A 21,048-nucleotide genomic window follows, 5' to 3' on the forward strand; every position below is an offset into this window, starting at 1 on the left:
TGGCCCCAGGTCTGAGCCCAGCAGCAGAGGCAGGTGATCTTTGTGTGCAGAGTTTGTCTGTAATTCCCCATACAAAAAATACGATTAAGGAATTTATGGCAGTGTTTACTGGACAAGGAGACAGCAGTGACATAATTTATCACCTCTGTCACTCTGCATTGCCCAAACAGCATCTGTGATGAAAAGGCTTGCTGCCACCGAGAGCAAATAAAAGAGGAATTTGACTCGATAGTAAAATTAGCAGTTGCTGAGCAGATCCAGGCCCAGCGACAGGGATGGTCATATGTATCACGCAGCAGGAGACTGGCCGGGCTGCAAAAGCAGCGTCCATCTGGGCACGGGGAAGAGCAGAAGGCGTCCAAGGAATCGCCAGGACGTCCCGAAACGAGGGCAGGCGTGCGGGAAGCCTGCAGCGAGCGAGCCCCGCAAGCGGGTCCTGCCTTCAGGCTTGGTCTGCCTGCCTCTGCCAGGCATCGCCCGCGGGGACGGGGTCTGGAGGAGGGGAGGGCCGGGAGCTCGTCCCAGCACCCACCCGTGGGGACGCAGGGGCCGGAGCCCACGTCCCACAGGAGCTCCCCAGGCACAAGAGTCTGCGTGCCGTGAGAAACGCTGCAGGTCCCCTCCTCGCACGTGCATGCACACACACATGTATGTATGTGGGCTTATGCATGCAGGCACGCACATATATACGTGCAAGCACACATGCATGCACACCCACGTGTATGTATGTATGTGGGCTTACGCACGCAGGCACGCACATATATATGCACATACATGTGCAAGCATACATGCATGTACACCCACATGCACACACACATGTATGTATGTGGGCTTACGCATGCAGGCACGCACATATATGCACATACATGTGCAAGCACACACGCGTGTACACCCACATGCACACCCACATACATACATGCGTGCACACCCACATTCATACATACCCACGCGTGCACAGACATGCACACGCACAAGCACGCACACGCTAGCGTGCTCATGTACTCTCTCACATGTGTGCACGCACACGCACACACGCCCCCGCCCTTGCCCACACACCCGTGCACACGCACCCGTGCACACGCTCAGGCCCGCGCAGACAGGGCTGCGGGCGGTGTGGGGGTCTGCCGGCCTGCGCCCACCTCGGGGTGCGCCCGGGTGGGGGGCGCGGGGGCTCAGCTCCTTCTCCCGTTGCTATGGCGACGCGGGAGGCCCCGGCAGCCCGCCGGGCCTGGAGGCGGTGGAGGGGGAGCGGGGACGGGGCGGGGGGGCCGCGGCCCTCGCCCCTGGCTGCACCCGCCCCGCTGCCGGGCTCAGAGGCCGGAGGCAGGAGCCGGGGTGCCAGAGGGGCCCGTCCCGGGGCGCGGGGGGGCAACAGGGGGACAGGGGGACCCCCAGCTTCAGCAGCCCCGGGCCCCCCCGGGTCCCTCCCCCCGCCGGCAGGGGGCGCCGCTCTCCCCGGGGCCCCGCCCCTCCGCTCGGGGCGCCCAGTCCGCCTCTCCCGCAGGGGGCGCTGCGCTGCGCGGGGCCGCCTGCGGGGCCGCTCTAGGCGCCGAGGGCAGTGGTCGGCGGCGCAAGATGGCGGACGAGGGCTCTGTTTGCAGCTTCGTTTTCAAGAAGCGGGGCCTGGCGGCGGGCAGGGGCCGGCGCAAGCGACCCAGCAGCGACCAGGAGGAGGGTGAGGGCCGGCGGGGGCTCCCGGAGGGTCCCGGGAGGGCGCTTGGAGCTGGGCCGTTACGATATCCTGGGGAGGCGAGGGAGGGCCTGGTGCCACCCCCCAGCGCTGTCCCCACATTGAGGGGCCTCGTCCCCCTGAGCTGTGCTGATGTCCGTGTGCTGCAGGGGGTGAGGGGCTCCTCCCCGGCCGTGCCACCGCCCTCGGGGGTGCCGCCAGCCTCCCGCACCTTCCCGTGGGCGTCCCCAGCCTGCAGAGGGGGGAGGCTGCCAGCAGAGCTTGCGCTCGGGCCGAGGTCCTGCCCCTGGGTACACCCTTACCGCTGGGCTTTACTCCTCAGAGAGCAGCGGTGAAGAGGGCAGCACGGTGGTGCGCAAGGAGCGGCGGCGGGAAACCCCCAACCCCATGATTCAGAAGGTAAGGGAGCCACGGCAGGACACTGCTCCGTCAGAGGTGCATCCGCAGTGGCCTGCTAAGTTCAAGCTACGCATGATGTTGGAGCCTTCCATCTTTCCTACCTGCTGTCTTCTTGCCCCTCAGACCAGGAGATGCACAAAGGAGAGGCCCGCGTATGCGCTGAGCAGCAGTGACGATGAGGATCCATCAAAGGAGATCGGAGTTACTTACAAATCAACAAGGTCGGCGGTAAGGACTGGGCAAGAATGTGGTTCTGGGGTGTGAGGCCAGGTGGGACTGGTAGATCCCGCACTTGATAGAGAGAATTTGTCTCTGCGAATGTGGGATCAGCTGTTCCTTCTTTTTTATCTATAGATGCATGTCCCTGTCCCTTCCCTCTTAATAGACAAGCACCTTATGCTAGATTTATTCTCCTCGTGCCCCCTGCATCTTCAGGAGGACACTTCAAGTTGGCCTTTCCCTCTTAGAGTTGGGAATTAAAACCCCAGGATGCCACTGGACTTGCTTAACATTGCACAACATTTTCAGGAGAGGGAGCACTTGAATCGAGTTTGCCCTACTGTTGAGTTCGTGTTTTCAGTTTTAGACCATCTTCCTTCACAAAGACTTCCGGGTGACTTAGAAGGTGCTCCCAGCTTTATCCTTGTGACTGGTGATGGAGTAAGAGCTACAGAGAGAGGTCACTGTTTTCTTAGGATTGATGGGTGGGGTGTCCTGGGTGTCCTGTGAACATCTGGAGTGGAAAGAAATCAGCTGGGACATTTGGGCATGGCTCAAATTGTTCTCACTGGATTTTTCTCTTATGTCTCCTCTTGGTCCAGTGAAATTTTGCCCATTAGTATGAGCCTGGGCAGGATATAAGTAGGATTAAAAGCGGATATCAACACGTTTCTTTTCGGACCTATTTCCTTCTTGTCTGTGCCTCCATCTTTCTGTGTAATATGGGAATAATGCCTAACTGACCCCAGTCGAAGCTGCAGGGTCAGACCAAGGTCTCCTTGTCACATTACAGATTAATATGGCTATAACCTCGTGCTGTAATTATTCACTGCTTTGGCTGCTGCCAAGGTGGGCAGTGTGGTGTTAGCCCAGCTTGCTGTAGGAGAATGGAAAGGGAACAGGAGGAGGTGACAGCTTTGGGGCTCCAGAAGCTTTTGGCACCTAAGTTGGATTTGGTTTTAGTTGAGGCTGCCTGTAATTATTCTTTGGTTTCTGTGCAGCTGTTCCTGAAGATCTGATAAAACCTAGGAATAGGTGTCTGTTCAGTCCATTAGAGAGGAATCTAAATCAGATCGCAGTATTAAAATTGAATGTGAGCCACCCACAGCTGGGTTAAAAGTTCAGATGTAACATCCTGTGCGTTGGCGGGATGGTCTTGTGACTGAAGTGTTGGACATGGGAGACCAGAGCTCAGCTTCCAGCTGAGGCTAAGCCTGAAGGAGTACAGGAAGGACAAGTGTTTCCTGACTCTGCAGGTTCAATTTGGGAGCAGCGGGTAATTAGCACTCTGGCCTCTGCAAGCACTAGGCTGGATCTGGCCCACGGGCGATTCTCCCTGGCAGGTGCTAAAGGGAAGGCAGAAACTGGTGGAAGGTAAAGCAGGCCATGTCCAGTACTTGCTCTGTGGCCAACCCTCCAGGTAGCGAAGGAGCTCTCTGTCTTGTACGGCTTTTCTCTTCACTGTTGTCACAAGCTCTTGTTGCTTTTCAGAAACCGGTTGGCCCAGAAGACATGGGAGCCACAGCAGTGTATGAACTGGACACGGAGAAGGAGAAGGATGCCCAGGCCATCTTTGAGCGCAGCCAGAAAATCCAGGAGGTGAGTCAGCCTTGCTCTGTAAGAGCTAATGCTCTGCAGTGGGAGTATGTGTGCTTTACTCATCCCCTTCTGCACATCAAGAGGAGTTGGAGTCTCTCCCTCCCTGGAAATTTGAGAAGCCAAGAGCGTAACTCTTGCAAATAGAGGAACTTTCTGGCTTTATTAGCATCTTGGTATTAAGGAAAGCAGGTCTGGGAAGAGAGACTGGTGTCAGAGTGGTGACAGCTAATCATGAAGCTTTCCTGATCCTTAGTCATCTTTCTTTTTCCTTTCCTAGGAGCTGAGAGGAAAGGAAGATGATAAAATTTACCGTGGTATTAACAATTACCAGAAGTATGTGAAGCCCAAGGACACATCGATGGGAAATGCCTCTTCAGGAATGGTCAGGTAGGTTGGGATGAGCCTCAGAGGACTGGGACCACGGAGGAGCTCAGGCACCACCCCCAAACGCACCGTTTGAGGCTTGAACTTCTTTCTGTCTGACAAGCCCGGTGTCTGGTTCTGACCAGGCCCCCAGGGGCCTTCTCCACTGCAGCTGCGCAGCCGGCCTGAGCCTTCTTCCACCCTTTCAGAAAAGGACCCATCCGTGCTCCGGAACACTTGCGGGCCACGGTGCGGTGGGACTACCAGCCCGATATCTGCAAGGACTACAAAGAAACTGGGTTCTGTGGCTTTGGAGGTGAGTGGATCTTGCCTGCAGCTGAACACGTGCTGTGCCAGATCTGCAAAGGGATCCAGTCCAGCTTGTGACCATCCCATGCTTGTGGCACTAAGATGTGCACTTACTGATTTACAGGCATTTGTTTGCAGAGCTGGTGCGTGATGCTGTTGCAGAGTTGGTTTATGTAGTGTTCTTGTCACTTGGCCCTTCTGAAAGCCGATGGCCTCTATTCAGTGGTTAGAGGAGTCCTGGGAGGGACCCCGGGATGTTCCAGTGACCCACATTCCCACAGGTATGGCTGAGGCCATGTGAGGGATGGGGTTTCCTGTTCCTTATCCCACTCCCACATGTGTAAATGCTGGAACTGTTGCTGTGGCGCACAGAGCACGATCTTCGCGGCCTGTCAACCCTGAGAGGGATCCTGTGCCTGCTCCAGGCGCGGGTGGGGAAGCAATCAGGCTTCACCTTCTGCTGGGCAGAGCTCAGGCTGCCCCTGGATGAGGTGTCCTGCTAACACTGCACCCTGCACAGCCTTGCTGTTAATTCCTCTTTCTTTCTGCTGCTCAGACAGCTGCAAATTCCTCCATGACCGCTCGGACTACAAACACGGCTGGCAGATCGAACGGGAACTGGATGAAGGCCGGTATGGAGTCAATGGTACGGCACCACCCCTTTTGTCATGCCCGATAGCGGATGTGACTTAGGGCCATTAAGAATATTCACTAAGAATGAAAAGGGTCCTTTGCTGCTCAAACTGCATGGGCCATGGGTTGAATTAATATTAGACAGAAAGGACTTTATTCCAAAGCTGTGGAACTCCCTGCTGCAGGATAACCTTAGGGCCAGTAACCTCTGACAGTGCTGAGCAAATCTGCTGCTGTCAGATAACTGCTGACTGCCATCAGAGAGCGAATCATTTCCTCTGGCTCTCTGTAAGAGAGCACTGCCATTGTATGGGTCCCTGCAGCGAGCTGTGTGGAGATGTGACCATCTCCTGCCCCCCGGATGCCCAGGAGGTGGTGGGATTCTTTCATGCTATGTCACATCACTATTTCTCACTCATGGTGTCTGTAGCTGCAGCCCAGGACTCCCGAGCGTTGCTCATGAACCATTGTGCAGTTGGAGGGAAGAGGGTGTTCGCTGTTCAGTTGGCGCCAAAGAGTTTGGTGGCAGCTGGTTTGGAAGAAAATCTAAAAACTGGGGGGGGTGAGGGGGGGTGTGTGTGCACGTGCACGCGCAGGATATGTCTCTTTATAGCAGTGAGTGGGCGAGGTAGAAAAGAATTTGCTCTTGTGAGATGAGCAACAAGCATGCCGGCTCATTAGACCTAATTATATCTCAGTCCCATGTGTGTTACTGACATCAGCAACACCCAGATGCCAGAGCTCTATTGTTTCCAGCAGAGATTTAATCCCACCTGCTGTGCTCTCTCCATAGTTAATATTTCATGCCCCACGCATGGGCTGGTCTGGCTGTCTCTGCTCTTGCTCCAGCCTGGTTACCTTTCTCTCCTGCAGATGAGGAAAACTATGAGGTGAGCAGTGATGAGGAGGATATGCCTTTCAAATGCTTCATCTGCAGAAGTTCCTTCAAGAACCCCGTGGTCACCAAGTAAGTGGTTGTTTTGGCATGAGGAGTCAAGTGTCTGCTGTCCACTGAGTCCACTAGTCATTCTGGTTCAAGCCAAATACGAACACTGCCCGCAGGCTGGTGGGTGGAACCTGCTTGGCGTCTGCCGTGGCTTTCTGGTGGGTGAGAAAGCCACTGATAACCAGGGAGTCTCCTAACTGCATCTGGAGCATCTTCTTGGATGCCTAACTGCATCTGGAGCCTTTGTTGGCCAAGCATTTAGCTTTCTACAGATGGTGCCTGATTTACATCATCTTTCCCCTTAACCTTGAGATTTTGTTTTCATGCCTTCTTTCCTCCCGGACACTGAATGGCACGCTGCATTGCATGAAACAGAAGCCTGGGGAAGGCAAGAGGTTGAGGAGTAGGCTGCGGGACATCAGGCACTGCCAGCCCTCTCCCACACTGCTGGCTGTCTTGCTGGGTACCTGGTGTCTGGAAGAGCTCACTGGTGGCTCTGTGTCATCACTCCTCATCAGCAAAGCAATGCCAAAACACCTTTCATGGGGACCACGATGCAGAGGAAGCTCTGCATGCAGCTCACTTTTGCATCCCCCTGGGACCAGCAGTCAGTAATTTCTAACTCCTGGACACAGCTATTGTATCTAGTAACTTGTAGTGGCATCTGTGTCCCCGTACAGGTGTAGGCACTACTTCTGTGAGAGTTGTGCCCTCCAACACTATCGCAAATCCCAGCGCTGCTACGTCTGTGACAAGCAAACCAACGGCGTCTTCAACCCAGCAAAAGGTAACGGGTGCCTGTGGGAGAGAGGGCTTTTGGCAGGAGCGTCTGGAGCAGCAAAGGCACCTGCTCCTGGGGTTTCTTCTCGGGGACTTCTGGTGAGGGTAGGGGCAATGTGCTGCAGGAGCAGAGGCAGCGGCTTGTCTGATGCTCTAGCTGGCAGGTCAGTCACACACTGATGGATTTTACAGCTGCTGAGTCCAGGGCATCAAACATTACCAACAGTGGTAGCTCCTAGCTGAGCCTTTGTGTGGGCAAGTGATTTCTGGTTCTTGTGGAGATGGTGTTTACAGGACCTGGGCACCTGCGCCTGGAGTCTCATCCTGCTACCTCCTGTTTTTCAGAGCTCATGGCAAAATTGGAAAAACACAAAGGGGAGGAAGAGGAGGAGGAAGAGCAGCAGCATTCAGACCATGGAGAGGAGCCACAATAGCAGAGTGCCCTGTTTTGTATCTAGCTGAATAAAGCTTTCATGGGGGGAAAAAAAAAATGCTCACAGCGGTTGCCTTGGGGCCAGCAGCTGTCGCCAGTGCACGTGTATCCAACCAGCAGCTGCTAAAACAGTCCTGACTGGTGCCGGACTCCTGGTTTGCTGCTCTGTGAAGGCACAAGACAGAACAGGTAAGGTCAGACTCGGGAGTTGTGGCTGAGCAGGGCTGTCTGCTACCACCACGCTGCTGGCAGGACCCCGGCCATTGCCTCTGAGTGCAGCACTGCACCTGGGGAAGGAGGTGTTGAAGGCTGTGCAGTCACTTACTTCATAATGTCTTTTTTTTGACCAAGATGCTGCTGTTTCACCCCTAACTGGACTGATCCTGCTTGCTTCCTGCTGCGTAAGCATAAAACTATCTCTTAAGTTAATTTAATCTTTGAATGTGTAGCAAGCTGAAAGCATGGAAAGGGATGAGAAATAATAGCTTGCGTTAACTTCATCCTTCACCCTAAAAAATGCTAACTCAGGGGGAAAGCAGGCTAGAGTGCTGCAGTTACCTGTGATTTATTATAGCTTGGTGCCTTTCCTCCTGTCTTCTCTGCCTGCCTCTTGGTTCCTAGGAGAATTCAAGAGAGGCTTAGAACTTCAGTGGGCAGTGCCCTCGAATCATCCCTCTCCTCTGAGGAAACCATCTCCAAACACGTCAGCTGCAGCATGTCACTAACTCAGCCCGAGGGGTTCATGCCACGACCTGTACTGTGCTTTTTTCTTGCTCCAAGTACCAGCACGTCAGTCCTGGCCCAGGCTTGTGGGAGAGGGATAAAGACTTTCACAAGCCACAGACTTGATGACAAGCTAGGAAATTAAGATCTACTTACTATAATAAAGTTAAATCCCATTGTAGCCTGTCCTTACAAACACCCCTGCTCTGGGAGAGCAGAAAAGACAGAGCAGTTGTTGGCAGCTTCTTGCTTTAGTTGAAAGATAAGTTTTTGAAACGTGAGGGCAGTTGCAACAGTGGTTACTGCTTAAGTTAAGGAAATGAGAGTAAGTGTGCACAGCCAGCCTCCATCATCATTTGTGATCCACTCCATCTCAACTTCCAGAAAGAGCAAACTTAGAAAAAAAACTTCAGAAATATTTTATTTGTTTTGGCAAAAAACTAGAGTAACAAACTTTATCTGGGTTCAAGTACAGTTTATAAACACAAGGAGGACCTGTTGCCAGCACCACTACTCCCATCAATCACATCTACAGGACTGGCTTCTCAGTGCTTCACTGAAGAGCAGAAAGACATCCAGCACCCACAGCCCTTGGGAAGGTCAAACTAAAAGCCTTAAATACACCTCAAAAAACAAACACCTCGACAAAAAAATATACCTCAAAAAACAAATGGGGGAGAGCTGCCACAGCAGAGTCACACAGCCATGGACCAAGAGGAGCCACATGAGAAGCAAGGTTCTACCTGTCATTCAGTCAGGGAAGGCAAAACAGCGATGGTAATGGAAGGCTTTAAGATCAATTCTGTATATGATGTTCAAAGAGGAGTCATGAGCGAGAGGATTTAGCATGAAAGTCAGCTTGCTTTTCCTCTGTGCCAGGGTAAGTCACCGAGAACAAGCTGGTATGAACATTAATGCTGTGAAACCAGCCCAGCTAATGGGAGGCTCAGCTGGATGTGCTGGGGAGATAAAGAGCTGGTACATTGCGCAGGCGTGCACACTTGCTCTGGTGAGCCGGGCAGGTGTGGGAAGAGAGGCTGGAATGCCCCGTTGGACCTGGGGCTCAGAGGGCTCAGCATCAACCGAGAGGAGCCTCTCCAAAAGCTCTCTCCAGAACTGGAAGAACAGAATCCAGTGCTGCAGAGGAATGCCCGATGCAGCCAGTGTGCCTGAAATGGAATTGGGTTGTCTTTGATCTCCCATTTTCCATCACAAAGCAGTGCCTAAATTTAAGAACATAATCCCTTTTTTCCCCACCCTCAAAACTTACCCTGTGACAGCACCGTAGCAGTCATCTGACTAGCTCTAAGAGAATGCCCAAAACTAAGAGCTGCCTGCCTCCCCTTAACTCTAAGGCACCCTTAAAAGAGAAAGAACCGAAGAGGGTAGGGACATGCAGCCTTCAACTGTGATACGAGGAAGCCAGTGATTTTTAGAAACACATAAATAGAGACCATAACTAAACAGACTCGCTCAACTTGCCTGAGTGATCTACCAGTGCTGAGCTGCCAGAACTGGGGCTCTGGGCACTGCACCAGCTGGAATACTCCACAGTTCCTTGGGGTTGATCTTTTTCCAGCTCAGGTCTGTCCATTTGTTTCCAGGCTACTTCCTAAGTAAACGGGCATTTGAAGTTCCTCCCCAAGGACCTGTAAACTCTTCTATGTGTAACATTCATCATCTTTTATGAACAGGACCAATAAATTACAATGTCCAGAAAGCTCCTCCAGAACCAGGTATAGTCCCTGTTTTTCTAGAATTCCCAGTCATCCACATCCAGCTGCTCCAGGTTTGACACCAGCCCAAAAATGCCACTGGGATCCTGGGGCCGTGTTCCTTCAAAATTGGTGATCGGGGTGACAGGGCGCAGAAGTTCAGGGAGCGCTTCAGAAGCGCGGCGTTTGATCTGCACAGAAAGGAGAGAACTCGGCTGCTGAAATGCTTCCCCACACTTGTGCAGCATTGTCGAGCGGCAGCAACGTGTGGTTATAGGCAGAAAGTAAGAGCACAGTATTATCCTCCTGCCTGCACCGGGACGCGCAGGGTTTTCACTCTGCATCTTGGTAACAAGAACGTGCTTTGCGTGCAGTCTTTTCAGCAGCACTTGTGCGCTATGGTGCTGATGCTCCCCTCAGCAAAGCACCACCCTGACCCTCAGCTCAGAGCAAGCCAGAGAAATCATTTCTGGAGCAGGAGAGCCTCTGCCTCTTCCCATGCCAGGGCTGGAGCTCACCAACCTGCCACATAGCTGTAAGCAACGCACAGGTCACCGCAGTTTGGTCTCGAGGACCAGTTTAAGGCTGCCTCGCCCCAGTACTCAATAGTCTGTGGGTGAAAAACTTCTGGCATGCAGGACAGGCAGATTTACATCATCTAGATATGGAAGAGATGCACTGAGAACAACCCATCCACCTCCAAGGAGAATGAGGATCACCAAGCTGCACTATAATTGGTCACCAAACTAACTTAATCCTTTCAGATCACAGAAAATTCAGCAACTCGACATTCCCACCCTCAGGTTCAGTGACACAGCAAGACAACTACAAAAAAGTCACTGTTCTTTATCAGCAGATTAAATGAGTTCCTCACCTGCTTGAAAAAGGGATGATTAAGCAGGGTGCCTGCGCTTGGCCTGTAGAAAGGAGTTAGAATAAAGTAAGCACACAAGAAAATGCATCAGTGTTTAAAGTCAGGTAGTAGCAGTGGAAGAAAGAAGAGACCAGGGTCTTTCCTGCCTCTCTCATTTCTCAGCTATAGGATTATCTCCCTTTTGTAACCAGTAGCACTGTTTATTAACGGCACACAATGTTTTACACAAGCAGTTCAACCTTCTGCGCAAATTACCTACTTGCACACCCCAACACTTGGTCAAGGGAAAGTTTCTGAACAGTGTGGCATGCTAGAGAAGTTTGTCATGGCTAAAGATGACCTTACACTCACTACAGAGGAAAGTAAGTTCTTGATCACTTCCCATCATTATTCTCGGTGGGCTGAACAGCAGACATTGAGTGATGGAAACTGGGTAAACACAGTTTCACAGGGACCAGAAATTCAAGCTGTTCAGTTTATTTTCCTGACACAGAGCACTGCTCTACCCCCAAAGAAGGCTGCAAAGTAATTCTTCAGGCTCTTACAGAAAGTGCTCAAAGTGTTAACACTGCTCTTGTTTTACATACTTGGACTGCTCTTCTCAATGTATGGAGCAGATCCTCACTCCACCATGCTTTTGAAAAGAAAACTTTGAATAACCTCTGCTGGCTCTTGGTTTAATCTGCCCTAGAATAGTGCAGGTCTGTGAAAAGCAGCTTTCACCTGGCTTTACCTGAAATCGGGGTTCCGCTGGAGGCACTGCTCTACAAAGTTATGGAAGTAGGTGGAGAAGGTTCGAAGATAAGGGTGCAGGGCTGGCTCTCCGTTGGCTGCTCTCACATTGCTAATAGCCATGCTCTCACCCATCCCGTAGTTAGCACTTGAACGGGAGGTCTTCATAGTCAGCTCATCAGCTGGAATTGTGGTGGTGTCTAGCAGGCAGGGAACGGTTCCATTCAGCTTTTCCAAGAGCATCTGAGAGAGAAAGGGCATAAGCAACATCACACACAGTAAGGCTAAATAGTTAAGATCTCCCATGCAGGTAGGCACAGCACCGTTCCATCTCCACATCCCAGTGCAGCAAAGCCATTTCACATGCCAGGATGAAGGATGAGAAAGGAACAGCTTTTAAACCTTACCTGAGTAGAAGGCATGTCTTTAAATGGTACGTGTCCATTTGCCAGCTCACAGGCTGTTATCCCTACGCTGTAAATGTCAGATTTTGCATCATAACCCTGGAGATTCTAGATGAAAAGGGAAGAAGAAAAAAAAAAAAAAATCAGCCTTGTGGACTTACACGTGACTGCATGGGCAACAGCCATGACTCGATATGCAGAACAGCCAACCCAAATGATTAGAGCAGAAATACTACCACAATAAACCAGCCTATATGTGGGTTGTTCTTTTGTTTGTTAAAACATACAGTTAAGGGCAACATTTATTTAACTGAAATCAGCTAGCTAGTAGGGATGGCATCTACCTCAGGGTAACTGGCATCTAATGTAACACTTTGCTAATGGGAGAATCTGTAGAGGTACCTACAACAGAGCTCTTCAGTCAAATAAATCAGACCAAGTTCTACCCACTCGCCCTGTGCCCGCCCCAAATCTACTTCCTCTAGCTTCTCCCTTTTCCTTGCATTCACACAGCTTCCTCTGGAGGGAAAGAAAAGACAACGTTGTAACATGGGCTTCTCACCAACTGCCCCTTTTGACAGGAATATAGGTTTTCCCTTGCTAGGGGTCACTGGTTTTAAGGTAAAAAGGATAGGAAAAAAAAGCAGAGCTCATCACAAGAAACAACCCTGTGGCTTTTGTTGTGCCACCCCCCCCCCGAACATGTTGTAAGAACTCAGAAAAATATATATATTATAATATATATTAATATATACATTATAAAATATATTAAAAATTTTATATATATATATTTTTTTAAACACACCTGCTGCAAGACTTCAGGACTAAGCCAAGGCAGGACTTTGATGCTGTATTTGGGAAAGTCATGAACAACTTTGAGTCGCTGGCCATGGTTGATCATACTTAGATTACTTCGCAGGCCGGAGAGGTACACCTTCCCGTCTACAGAGATGAGAATGTGGCTGGCTTTAACACTCCTAAAAAAAAAAAAAAAAAAAGCAAAAATAGTCAGTTCTCTGGCCTCAAAGGAGTTCTGTTCCTTACCGCTTTCCCAGGAAGACTTAGTGCAGAAGGATACTGCAAAGGATTTAAGGCAGGCATAGGTGAGCTGAATTTCTTTTACAATACATACAATAGAAGTAGTAACCACTAATAGCCTAGAACTTTCAGCATCTGAAATTTACTCTTGCAACAAAGGGATGTATCAGAGAAGAGGAAAGACATGCTAAGGGGTGGAGACAGTAATTTAGAAAGAAATTAAAGGAAGTTGTACTAAAGAGAAATTCATCCTTAGCGAGCTCCTATGGAAGGGACAAAAGCCTACGTTACTGGAGAGCTCAATGCAGGACAATACTTGATCAGCCTCCTAATGACCATCCTGAATGCTGTGCAAAACCATTTCTACAAACACTACCAGGAATGGAAAATGGATCGCTTTTTTTTTTTAAATACCTATGTACATAGCCCATGTGGTGGATGTAGTCAAGTGCTTTCAATACGCCTTGGAGGATATATGCAATAGCCAGTTCACTCATCCCATCCATAAAATGGGTACAGATTAAATCTTTTGCAGAACCTAAAAAGAAACAAAACACCTCTTAATCGGTCAGAAAAAAACCAAGGATACTTCACCTCTTAAATTTCATTTCACAGAACATGGTGGTCAGACAAAGGTATTCCCTCTCCACCTACCATAGGCCATGAAAGATGTCACGACCCATAGCTCATTGTCAGCTATGAAAGTTGCTTTGTATGGTACGATGTTAGGGTGGTTGAAGAGCTTGGAAACATGAAGTTCCCCCTAAAATTAAAAAAAAAAAAAGATATTTTGATTCAGTTTAGCAAATGCAGAAATATGAATACAGTATTGATAAGCACTGCTCTTGCTGTCTGCCCTCTCCTAAACTTGCATTATGGTATTAGTGGATTTGTGTTACCTGCAAGAATGTGACCATTTCATTCGTGCAGGCCTCCAAGTTCACTCTTCTGACTGTGACATACTCCCCTGTGGGTTTATACCTGGCCAGGTTCACAACCATCAAGTCTTCAAAGCCTCTGCCTGAAAGAAAAGGCATTAAAGCTTCAGTAACATTTCTGGAACCACACGCTTCTGGAGAACTCCTCCAGTCCTTGACCCTTAAATAATCTTTACAGTCATTTACTGAAACTATTTTTGGCCTTGTGAAAAAGAGTAATCATTCCATCAGATACCACCTTTCTTGGCATGTATCCCATCGAGAAAAATCCTCCTAGCCAGTAATATTATCCTGTCTTTCAAGTTCAGAGCCAACGTAGAAATAAAATGATTAGGCCACAGCCCCACCAAGGACAGGGACAGGTTTCAGGCTGCTTCTTCTGCCTTTGTCCTTCACTCAGTATCACTAACCCACCACATGCCTCTTTCTGTTGAGAGCCTTTAGGATTGGCATCTCAATTTTTATTAAAGTGATTTTAAAATCAAAGAGGACAGGTATCTAATGTCAAAAATAAGCAATCAATCAAGAAAAGGCCAACAAATCTGCGGAAGTTATTTTCTTTGCAAAGCAGACTTCTGAACTTCCAGCCCCCCAGCAGTATTACCTATGATAGTGAGCAACTCATAACAGCTGCTGTCTGGTAGGAAGTTGCTCATGGTGTCCCTTTTAGGGGAAGAAGCTATCGACTCGGAGCTCGCTTCATTTGTCTGGGGAAAAAAAAATAAAGTCCCGTCAAAAGAAATAAAGATCATGTGCTAGAAAAATCATCTGCTCCTTATATTATCATACATGTCAAAATAATAAGACAGTACTGAATATAGAAGTCAGAATTTAATTGCTGTTAAAATAATTTAAAATAGTTATCAACTGAAATCCAGGAGATGCCTCATTTCAGAAGATCCAAATATCTGTGTTTCAAAACATGTAACCATTAACAGGTAGATTCTTAATTACTGTAGGAATATTTGGATAAAGCCAATTACTATTCCCCAGCACAGCTTAAGCACTGCTTTATAGTAACTACCTTCCCCATTAACTACAAAGTTCTCAGGCAACAGGATGGTGGCACAGCAAAGGCCAAAGGCAAGCTTGTTTCTAGCACTCCTCTGTGCTGTGGCAGTCAGCATCCCTGTCTGATGCTGGTTGGGGCTTCGGTTTTTCAGCTGCTCATCTGTGAGAAGACCAGCGCAGCTGAAGCTGCTTAGCTGAATGGTAGAAGTGATGAACCAACTTAGCCCAAGATATGAAGATCAGACACACATGAAAAGAAGCTCCAAATGAAAGCAAAAACTTAACTGCAAAGCATTAGTGCTTACAGGAGGGGAAAAAACAAAAGGGAAAAAAAAAAGAAAGAAAAGAAAAAGACCCCACACCACACGGGGAAGCAGCACTCCCAAACCTGTCAGCTTTTCTTCACTACATCTGACATAAAGCTACCTGCTTTATTTACATACACGTAAATCTTTCCAAGCAGGATTTTGCAGAAGACAAACTTCAATGTTCTTGCAAGTTCCATTATACCTTCCAGCTCCCTCAAATTTCCAAACTCACAAGGAGAGCATCCTAATGGGGAACCAAATTTATTTGGTGTCTAAGATCATATTTAGTTATCTCAAATTTGCAGCACATTAACTCCTCCTGACATTTGGAACTCCAGCTCATTTTTTCCACCTCATTCCTCATCAACTGCAAATTCCCTTTATCAGACCTTTTCTCACGGTACATGAAGCAGAAAAGGCCTGTGCATTTTTCTAGAGTGACAGCAAATACTCTCTTCTCCATCACTGAAAGATGGAAACAACACAGCGACAGCTGAAAAAACAAGGAACTTGCTGTTCTACGCTCAGTCCAGGGTAAGTGTAGTGCAATGAGCACAGACAGGAATTTGCCATAAATTACCTTTGGTTTCCTAAGTATACTTTGGGAATAAACTACTAGTCACACTTCCCAAGTTCTACCTTTTCAACCGACTTTGAACAGCACACATTTTACCTCTCTCTGCCTACCTTTAAAATGGGTATATTTTTCAGTTAAGGGAAAAGGCAAAACTTAAGATTTGTGAATATTGCTATGGTATAATTTCAGCTCAAACAACTCCAGCACAGCAACTCAGTCCTGTTTCAGGATAGCTGACCCCTGAGATCTCAGCAGTCCCAAATCCTTTTTTTCCTAGTCCTCACACTACACAGCGCTGGTGCTTGGCTGAGAACAGGCAGCAACTTTCCATTCACAATTTCAAACTTCTGTTAGAGACACCTGTTGATTCTGGTCTCAATTGTATCACTCATTACTTCTTCCAGCAATTTCACACTGTCCTGCCAACAGCAAGATTGCCAGGAGAGACACACAGGCAGATGGAAACCTCTGAAGCAGAAAGGCACCACCAAGGAAATGAAAGCAGGAGGATCTGATAAGCAGCGTTATGGAGCAATGACAGCTGGCGAAACACTGAGCAATATGTAAGTGGTTTGCTTTATTAAAGTCCACTCCAGATATAACGTAAGCCAACAAAACAGATGCAAAAAAAAAAAAAAAAAATTAATCTTATTAATGGTGTAGGCTGTTTCAACTGTAATGGAAAAATACCATAAATTCCCTTTTTAAAAGTCTTCCAGTACATCAGAGGTCTTCACTCACCTCTCCATGTTAGTAGTAACCGATAACTGGGAGCTAATGCAAAAGGAGCTCTACCAGATACTTATCAACATCACACAAGAGTTTAAAAAAAAGTTAAACTGAAATGTCATTTATGAAATACTGCAAAAAAGCTCCTCAGTGGTTTCACACAGGATAACTTTTGGTGTATGGTCAAAAGCAAAAGCAGCTGCGAAATGAAGTCACATATGACTACTAGCTTTATGGCATGACATTCATTAAGAGCTAGCTTTCCGGCTTGTTGATCTGATTTTAATTTCAGATAGATTTAAGGAAATTAATCTTTGAAAGGCAACTACTGTTATAAATGCCATAAGAAAATCAGTTATTTGATGCTAGCAAGGATCTGCATTTGCCAAGTGATGTTCATCTGAATTAGGCAGAGAATGTCGGTTTTGTTCTGCTGCCTTCCTCTCCTCCTCCCTCCCCCACTTTCAGCATGAATAACAAAAATTCTCCTCCCATCCCTCTCCCTAAATTATTTACCTTTTTCTATAGCCTTGCTGGAAAAAGTAAACTTTTATTTAGCTGTACAAATCAATATGAGAGTCATCAATACCACTGCAGAGGCAACCAAACCCAAGTGAATAATGTAACAAAACCAAAACAGATGCTAATCTCAACTTGCTTCCAGTCCAGCATATGCATTAACGCTCAGCAATTTAAAACAAGGTGTGAATTTACTTGACTTTATACAAAACATTCCGTATACATCTCATATTTTCAGCTTTGTTTGTACCAGTAAATTACAGGCACTGGCACAAAAATCAATTATAAGCAGCCTGAACTGACACAGTTATAATCAAATCACACTTAATTTGTGTTTGTAATTAGCTCAAACTAGAGCAACACCTGCACACAGGAATGTTTCAATATGGTGTGGGCAGGTGGGAAATCATTTAGACAAATATATTCTATCATAAATTGTGTTATTCTGCGAGCGCTGTTCATTATGAACCAGACAGTGTGCAATCAGGGCCTGCAGAACAAAAAGCATGAAGGTAAAGTTTTCAACTGCCACATTTGGGCTGTACATTTTTGAACAGACATTCCATGTTTGCTAGTGATTTTAGTTTCTAAGAGACAAAGCTCTCTAAGCGGGCACGGAACTGGCTCTGAAGACAACCAGACAACAGCAGGTAAGGTCGCCTCAAACTGAAAATCACGTGATGTTTCATGTTGGAGCCTCTGTTGCGGCTGCTCGACAGGGAAAAGAAATGGGAATCAACACGTTCAGAAGGGAACACTGGTTTTGAATGGCCAACATCAAATTTTTTGGGCCTAGCTTCCAGAAGTCCTATAAACTAACCCCTTCCTTTTATTCTAAAAGAGAGTTATAAGAGATTAGCATCTCTGAAGAATCAGATTTAAATCATCTTAAAAAAAGAGACCCCCAGGGGGGCTGGGGGATGACGACACAAATCCAAATCCAAGAGATTAAAGTTTAAAGTTTTGACTTGTCACGTATAGTTTGAAAATCACACACCAAAATCTCCACTCCAGGGTGAAACCTGTTTCCACACTCGTAGAACTAATATAGAGATGAAATATATAACTAAGATAAAAAGAAAAATCAAACTTCCACAAGGAATAATCTCCATGCAATGAACCACAGCACCACAGCCTGCAAAAGCCACTTACTTTTCTCCGAGAGTCACCCGGAGGCTGCTCTGGAGTAAAGAAATTAATTGTTCACCATGTTGTGTTTGACAGATGCCCATTAAAAATATAGTTGGGAAACTGAGTAAATAACCCTGCATGCTAGTTTTTTATACAATAATTTTTTAGACAAAAGACATTTAATTTACACATAAGATTGCACCACTAAAAATAATCAAATTGTAGTACAAGTATGAGAATTAAAGAGATTCAAATAGTGCTACTGTTCATATATTCAGCATAAATGTAAGGTGACAATTTTTTTATTATACCTCTAAACACATTCAAAAATGACATATCTACTTCACTTAATACAGAAGAAACTATCTAAAGTTTACTTAAAGTAGTGGAAATTCTTCCACTCCACCTGGAAGCGCAAGATCTAGATATGTTTCCTATGCTCTGATTACCTTCTATGCCACCGATGAAGAATTCTGCGTCCTAGTGGGCAATTTTGCTCGTTATGCACAATGCAGAACAGAAACCAATCAGCTCTCCTGCAGGCACACTGGGGAGCTATCATCAGAGTTTCAAAATCCACTTTTACTTGGAAAATTATAATTAACCTTCCCAACCCCCAAATCTGTCCTTTGCATAGGATAAAAATGGTTACGCTAAGACATACAGAAAATAGTACTGCCATCAATGTGAAACTGATTTCCAAATAACTTGCTAAATCTTGGACGCTTCTATGCTAACTTTATACGGTTAGCCAGCTTGAATAACCAGATCTGGTGCTACAACCAGATTTATTAATCTCTTTTACTGTTAAGATACATATTTACAACCAAATTAACAGTCCCTGTGGCTAAAATAAAACTTTTCTAACAATGTTATCTAACAAGAGGAAAACTTACCTCCAAACAGTTCGAACTCTCTTAAGCCCTCAACAATGAACTTTTCAGATACCCACCGCTAAAAGAAAAAAAAAAGCCCCCAAATAATTAGTTACTTCTTCTAGACACAAGTTTCTTCTTTTCCTCCTCCCCCACAAAAAACATAAGAGAATCGTAATGCTCCAAGGATTCTGATGTGATCTGAAAGTGATTAGCTGCAACATCAGATAAATCCTTACTTTGTACAAGGATATTCTCTTCTCGTGCCACTGCAATGGCTTTTCCTGACCAGCGTGCACATGCAATAAAGTTAACATCATTTTAGCTCATTCACACACAACCTTGATACATGTACATACAGGAAAAATAATAAGCATGCTACAAGTCCCTTATATAGGCAAATAAAAGTTGTTTGTTTGGGTGTAATAGGTGTAAAAAAAAGCTTCAACTATTTACAATGAGGTGATGTCTTAGAAAACTGAAATATTTTTGCTACCTATGGACTGAATGCAAAATTAGAACATAAATATTTTCTCTTCCAGAATTCATGCTTAAAATTCACAGCAAGCATTAGGTCGTGCCGAGAAATGTTCCTACAACTCTATTCTGCTCTGCGATTCAAAGAAAAAATATATATGCGCGCACATGCAACAGACAATAGAACAAGCAATTCTGGGTTGCAGAGTGTCGATCACGAAGTTAGCATTAAATGAACAATCACAAACGCTCCATTAAAATTAGTCTACTTGGTAAAATAACTGCAAAAATAGCTTATGTCGTTCAGTGCAAGGGAAGCCTGTCCTAGAAAGCACCAACAAGTCTTTAGGTAACGATGACTCAAAACTCGTATGTAACGATACCGTTTTAAGGCACTAAAATAGTGGTTTTCTCACATGGAACTTCCCCACTTAAAAACGCAGCATTAAACAAAGCTGTTGTGTTTAGCTTTCCAAGCTAAGTTAAGTTTAGAACAAAAACCACAAACAGAAACTGTCGGCGGTGTGACGCAGGTGAGGCAATAACTTCTTAAAGAAAGGCTGAAAATAATCAGCATTACCACACTTTTTCTGAACGGGGACGCCCATCACAAGCCGCTCGCCCCCCCCAGAAGGGGTACAGGTGTGCAAGCAGCACGTACTTCGGCGGGGGGGGGGGGGGTAACGAGCACCCAGCCCGCACATCGATACCCTGCTGCGTAACTGGCGCTCTGAACGGGACTCTCAGGTGCTTTCCAGGAGGCCGGCCCGGCCGCAGCTCCTCTGCGCGACGCAAGGCTCTACCGACACGCCGGGGTCTGAGGGAAGCTGGAAGGTGTTCAACACTCACCCTAATCCGTTCGGGTTTACTTACAAGAAAAGACATGGAATCCGCGTTTGTGCTACCACGCGCAGCTCGCGAAAGGACGGGCAACCTGCAGGCACGAGAGCGGGTCACCCCCTCACGCCTCGCCCCGGGACCGAGCGCCGGGCGGCGCCCACCCGGGGCCCGGCAGCGCCAGGCCGGGAGGGCCGTACCGGAACGCGGCCGGCCGGCCAGCACCGCCCGGGCCCCCCGCGGGGCAGCGCCCTCCGCTCCCCCGGGCGGCAGCGCCCTCCCGCCGGGCCCCCCGGCCCCTCACCCGCTCCTCAGGCTGCGGCCGCCGCTTACCGGCAGGAGACGCTGCGCGTGTGACGCCAGCACGCCGCCACGTGATGCGGGCGCTCGCAGGTCATGGCGCGCCAGTGACGTCGCCTCCGACGCTCCCGCGCACGCGAGCGAGCGGCGGGAAGCAGCGGGCGCCATGTTGGCTCCCTCAGAAAGCGGCCGAGGCTGCGCCCCCGCGGCCGCTGCTCGGAACCGCCGTCGGTGCTGCTGCAGTGCCCGCGGGGCCCCGTCCTTAAGCGCAGGGGGGCAAATCCTCCATCTCCCCCCGCCCCGGAGGGCCGCCTTCCCCCGGCTGCGGGCCCTCTCCCCCGGCAACCACCCCCTCACGGGGAGCGGCAGCTCCCGCGTGGAAAGAATCCCTGGCACAACGTCGCAGCAGAGACATAACGCCCGCTACTGCGTGTTTAAAATCTACGCTGAAACCTACCCAGGTCAAAGGAGGCTTCGAGATTCTGCTAG

General features: G+C 48.0%; 2 protein-coding genes across 14 annotated transcripts; one reads left to right on the forward strand and one right to left on the reverse strand.

The window, feature by feature from the left end:
- The first annotated feature begins 1,559 nt into the window (after positions 1-1,559).
- Positions 1,560-18,090, forward strand: LOC129195334 (E3 ubiquitin-protein ligase RNF113A-like). 5 transcript variants are annotated; one of them, XR_008573891.1, is made up of 12 exons: positions 1,561-1,675; positions 2,013-2,089; positions 2,213-2,317; positions 3,800-3,907; positions 4,185-4,294; positions 4,480-4,586; positions 5,136-5,225; positions 6,086-6,179; positions 6,839-6,945; positions 7,284-7,560; positions 16,096-16,254; positions 17,954-18,090. XR_008573891.1 is itself a non-coding variant. In XM_054801276.1 (10 exons), the coding sequence occupies exons 1-10, from the start codon at positions 1,576-1,578 to the stop codon at positions 7,370-7,372; spliced, it is 987 nt and encodes a 328-aa protein (XP_054657251.1). In that variant the 5' UTR covers positions 1,560-1,575; the 3' UTR covers positions 7,373-8,452. The 5 variants fall into 5 exon arrangements, 2 of the variants coding, with proteins under 2 accessions (XP_054657251.1, XP_054657250.1); XR_008573890.1 differs by lacking the exon at positions 17,954-18,090 and having other exon boundaries at positions 16,096-17,580; XR_008573892.1 differs by lacking the exons at positions 16,096-16,254; positions 17,954-18,090 and adding an exon at positions 7,723-8,452.
- On the reverse strand, positions 8,490-20,613 carry STRADA (STE20 related adaptor alpha). 9 transcript variants are annotated; one of them, XM_054801265.1, is made up of 13 exons: positions 20,593-20,609; positions 20,296-20,356; positions 18,967-19,024; positions 18,092-18,120; positions 14,400-14,502; positions 13,757-13,878; positions 13,512-13,620; positions 13,272-13,395; positions 12,625-12,796; positions 11,823-11,927; positions 11,417-11,658; positions 10,684-10,726; positions 8,490-10,000 (listed from the first exon to the last, which is right to left on the reverse strand). In XM_054801265.1, the coding sequence occupies exons 2-13, from the start codon at positions 20,305-20,307 to the stop codon at positions 9,848-9,850; spliced, it is 1,272 nt and encodes a 423-aa protein (XP_054657240.1). In that variant the 5' UTR covers positions 20,308-20,356; positions 20,593-20,609; the 3' UTR covers positions 8,490-9,847. The 9 variants fall into 9 exon arrangements, with proteins under 9 accessions (XP_054657240.1, XP_054657237.1, XP_054657239.1 ...); XM_054801262.1 differs by having other exon boundaries at positions 20,272-20,612; XM_054801264.1 differs by lacking the exon at positions 10,684-10,726.
- Positions 20,614-21,048: the final 435 nt, after the last annotated feature.

The sequence above is a fragment of the Grus americana genome, chromosome 22, assembly GCF_028858705.1.
Source record: "Grus americana isolate bGruAme1 chromosome 22, bGruAme1.mat, whole genome shotgun sequence".
NCBI lineage: Eukaryota > Metazoa > Chordata > Aves > Gruiformes > Gruidae > Grus > Grus americana.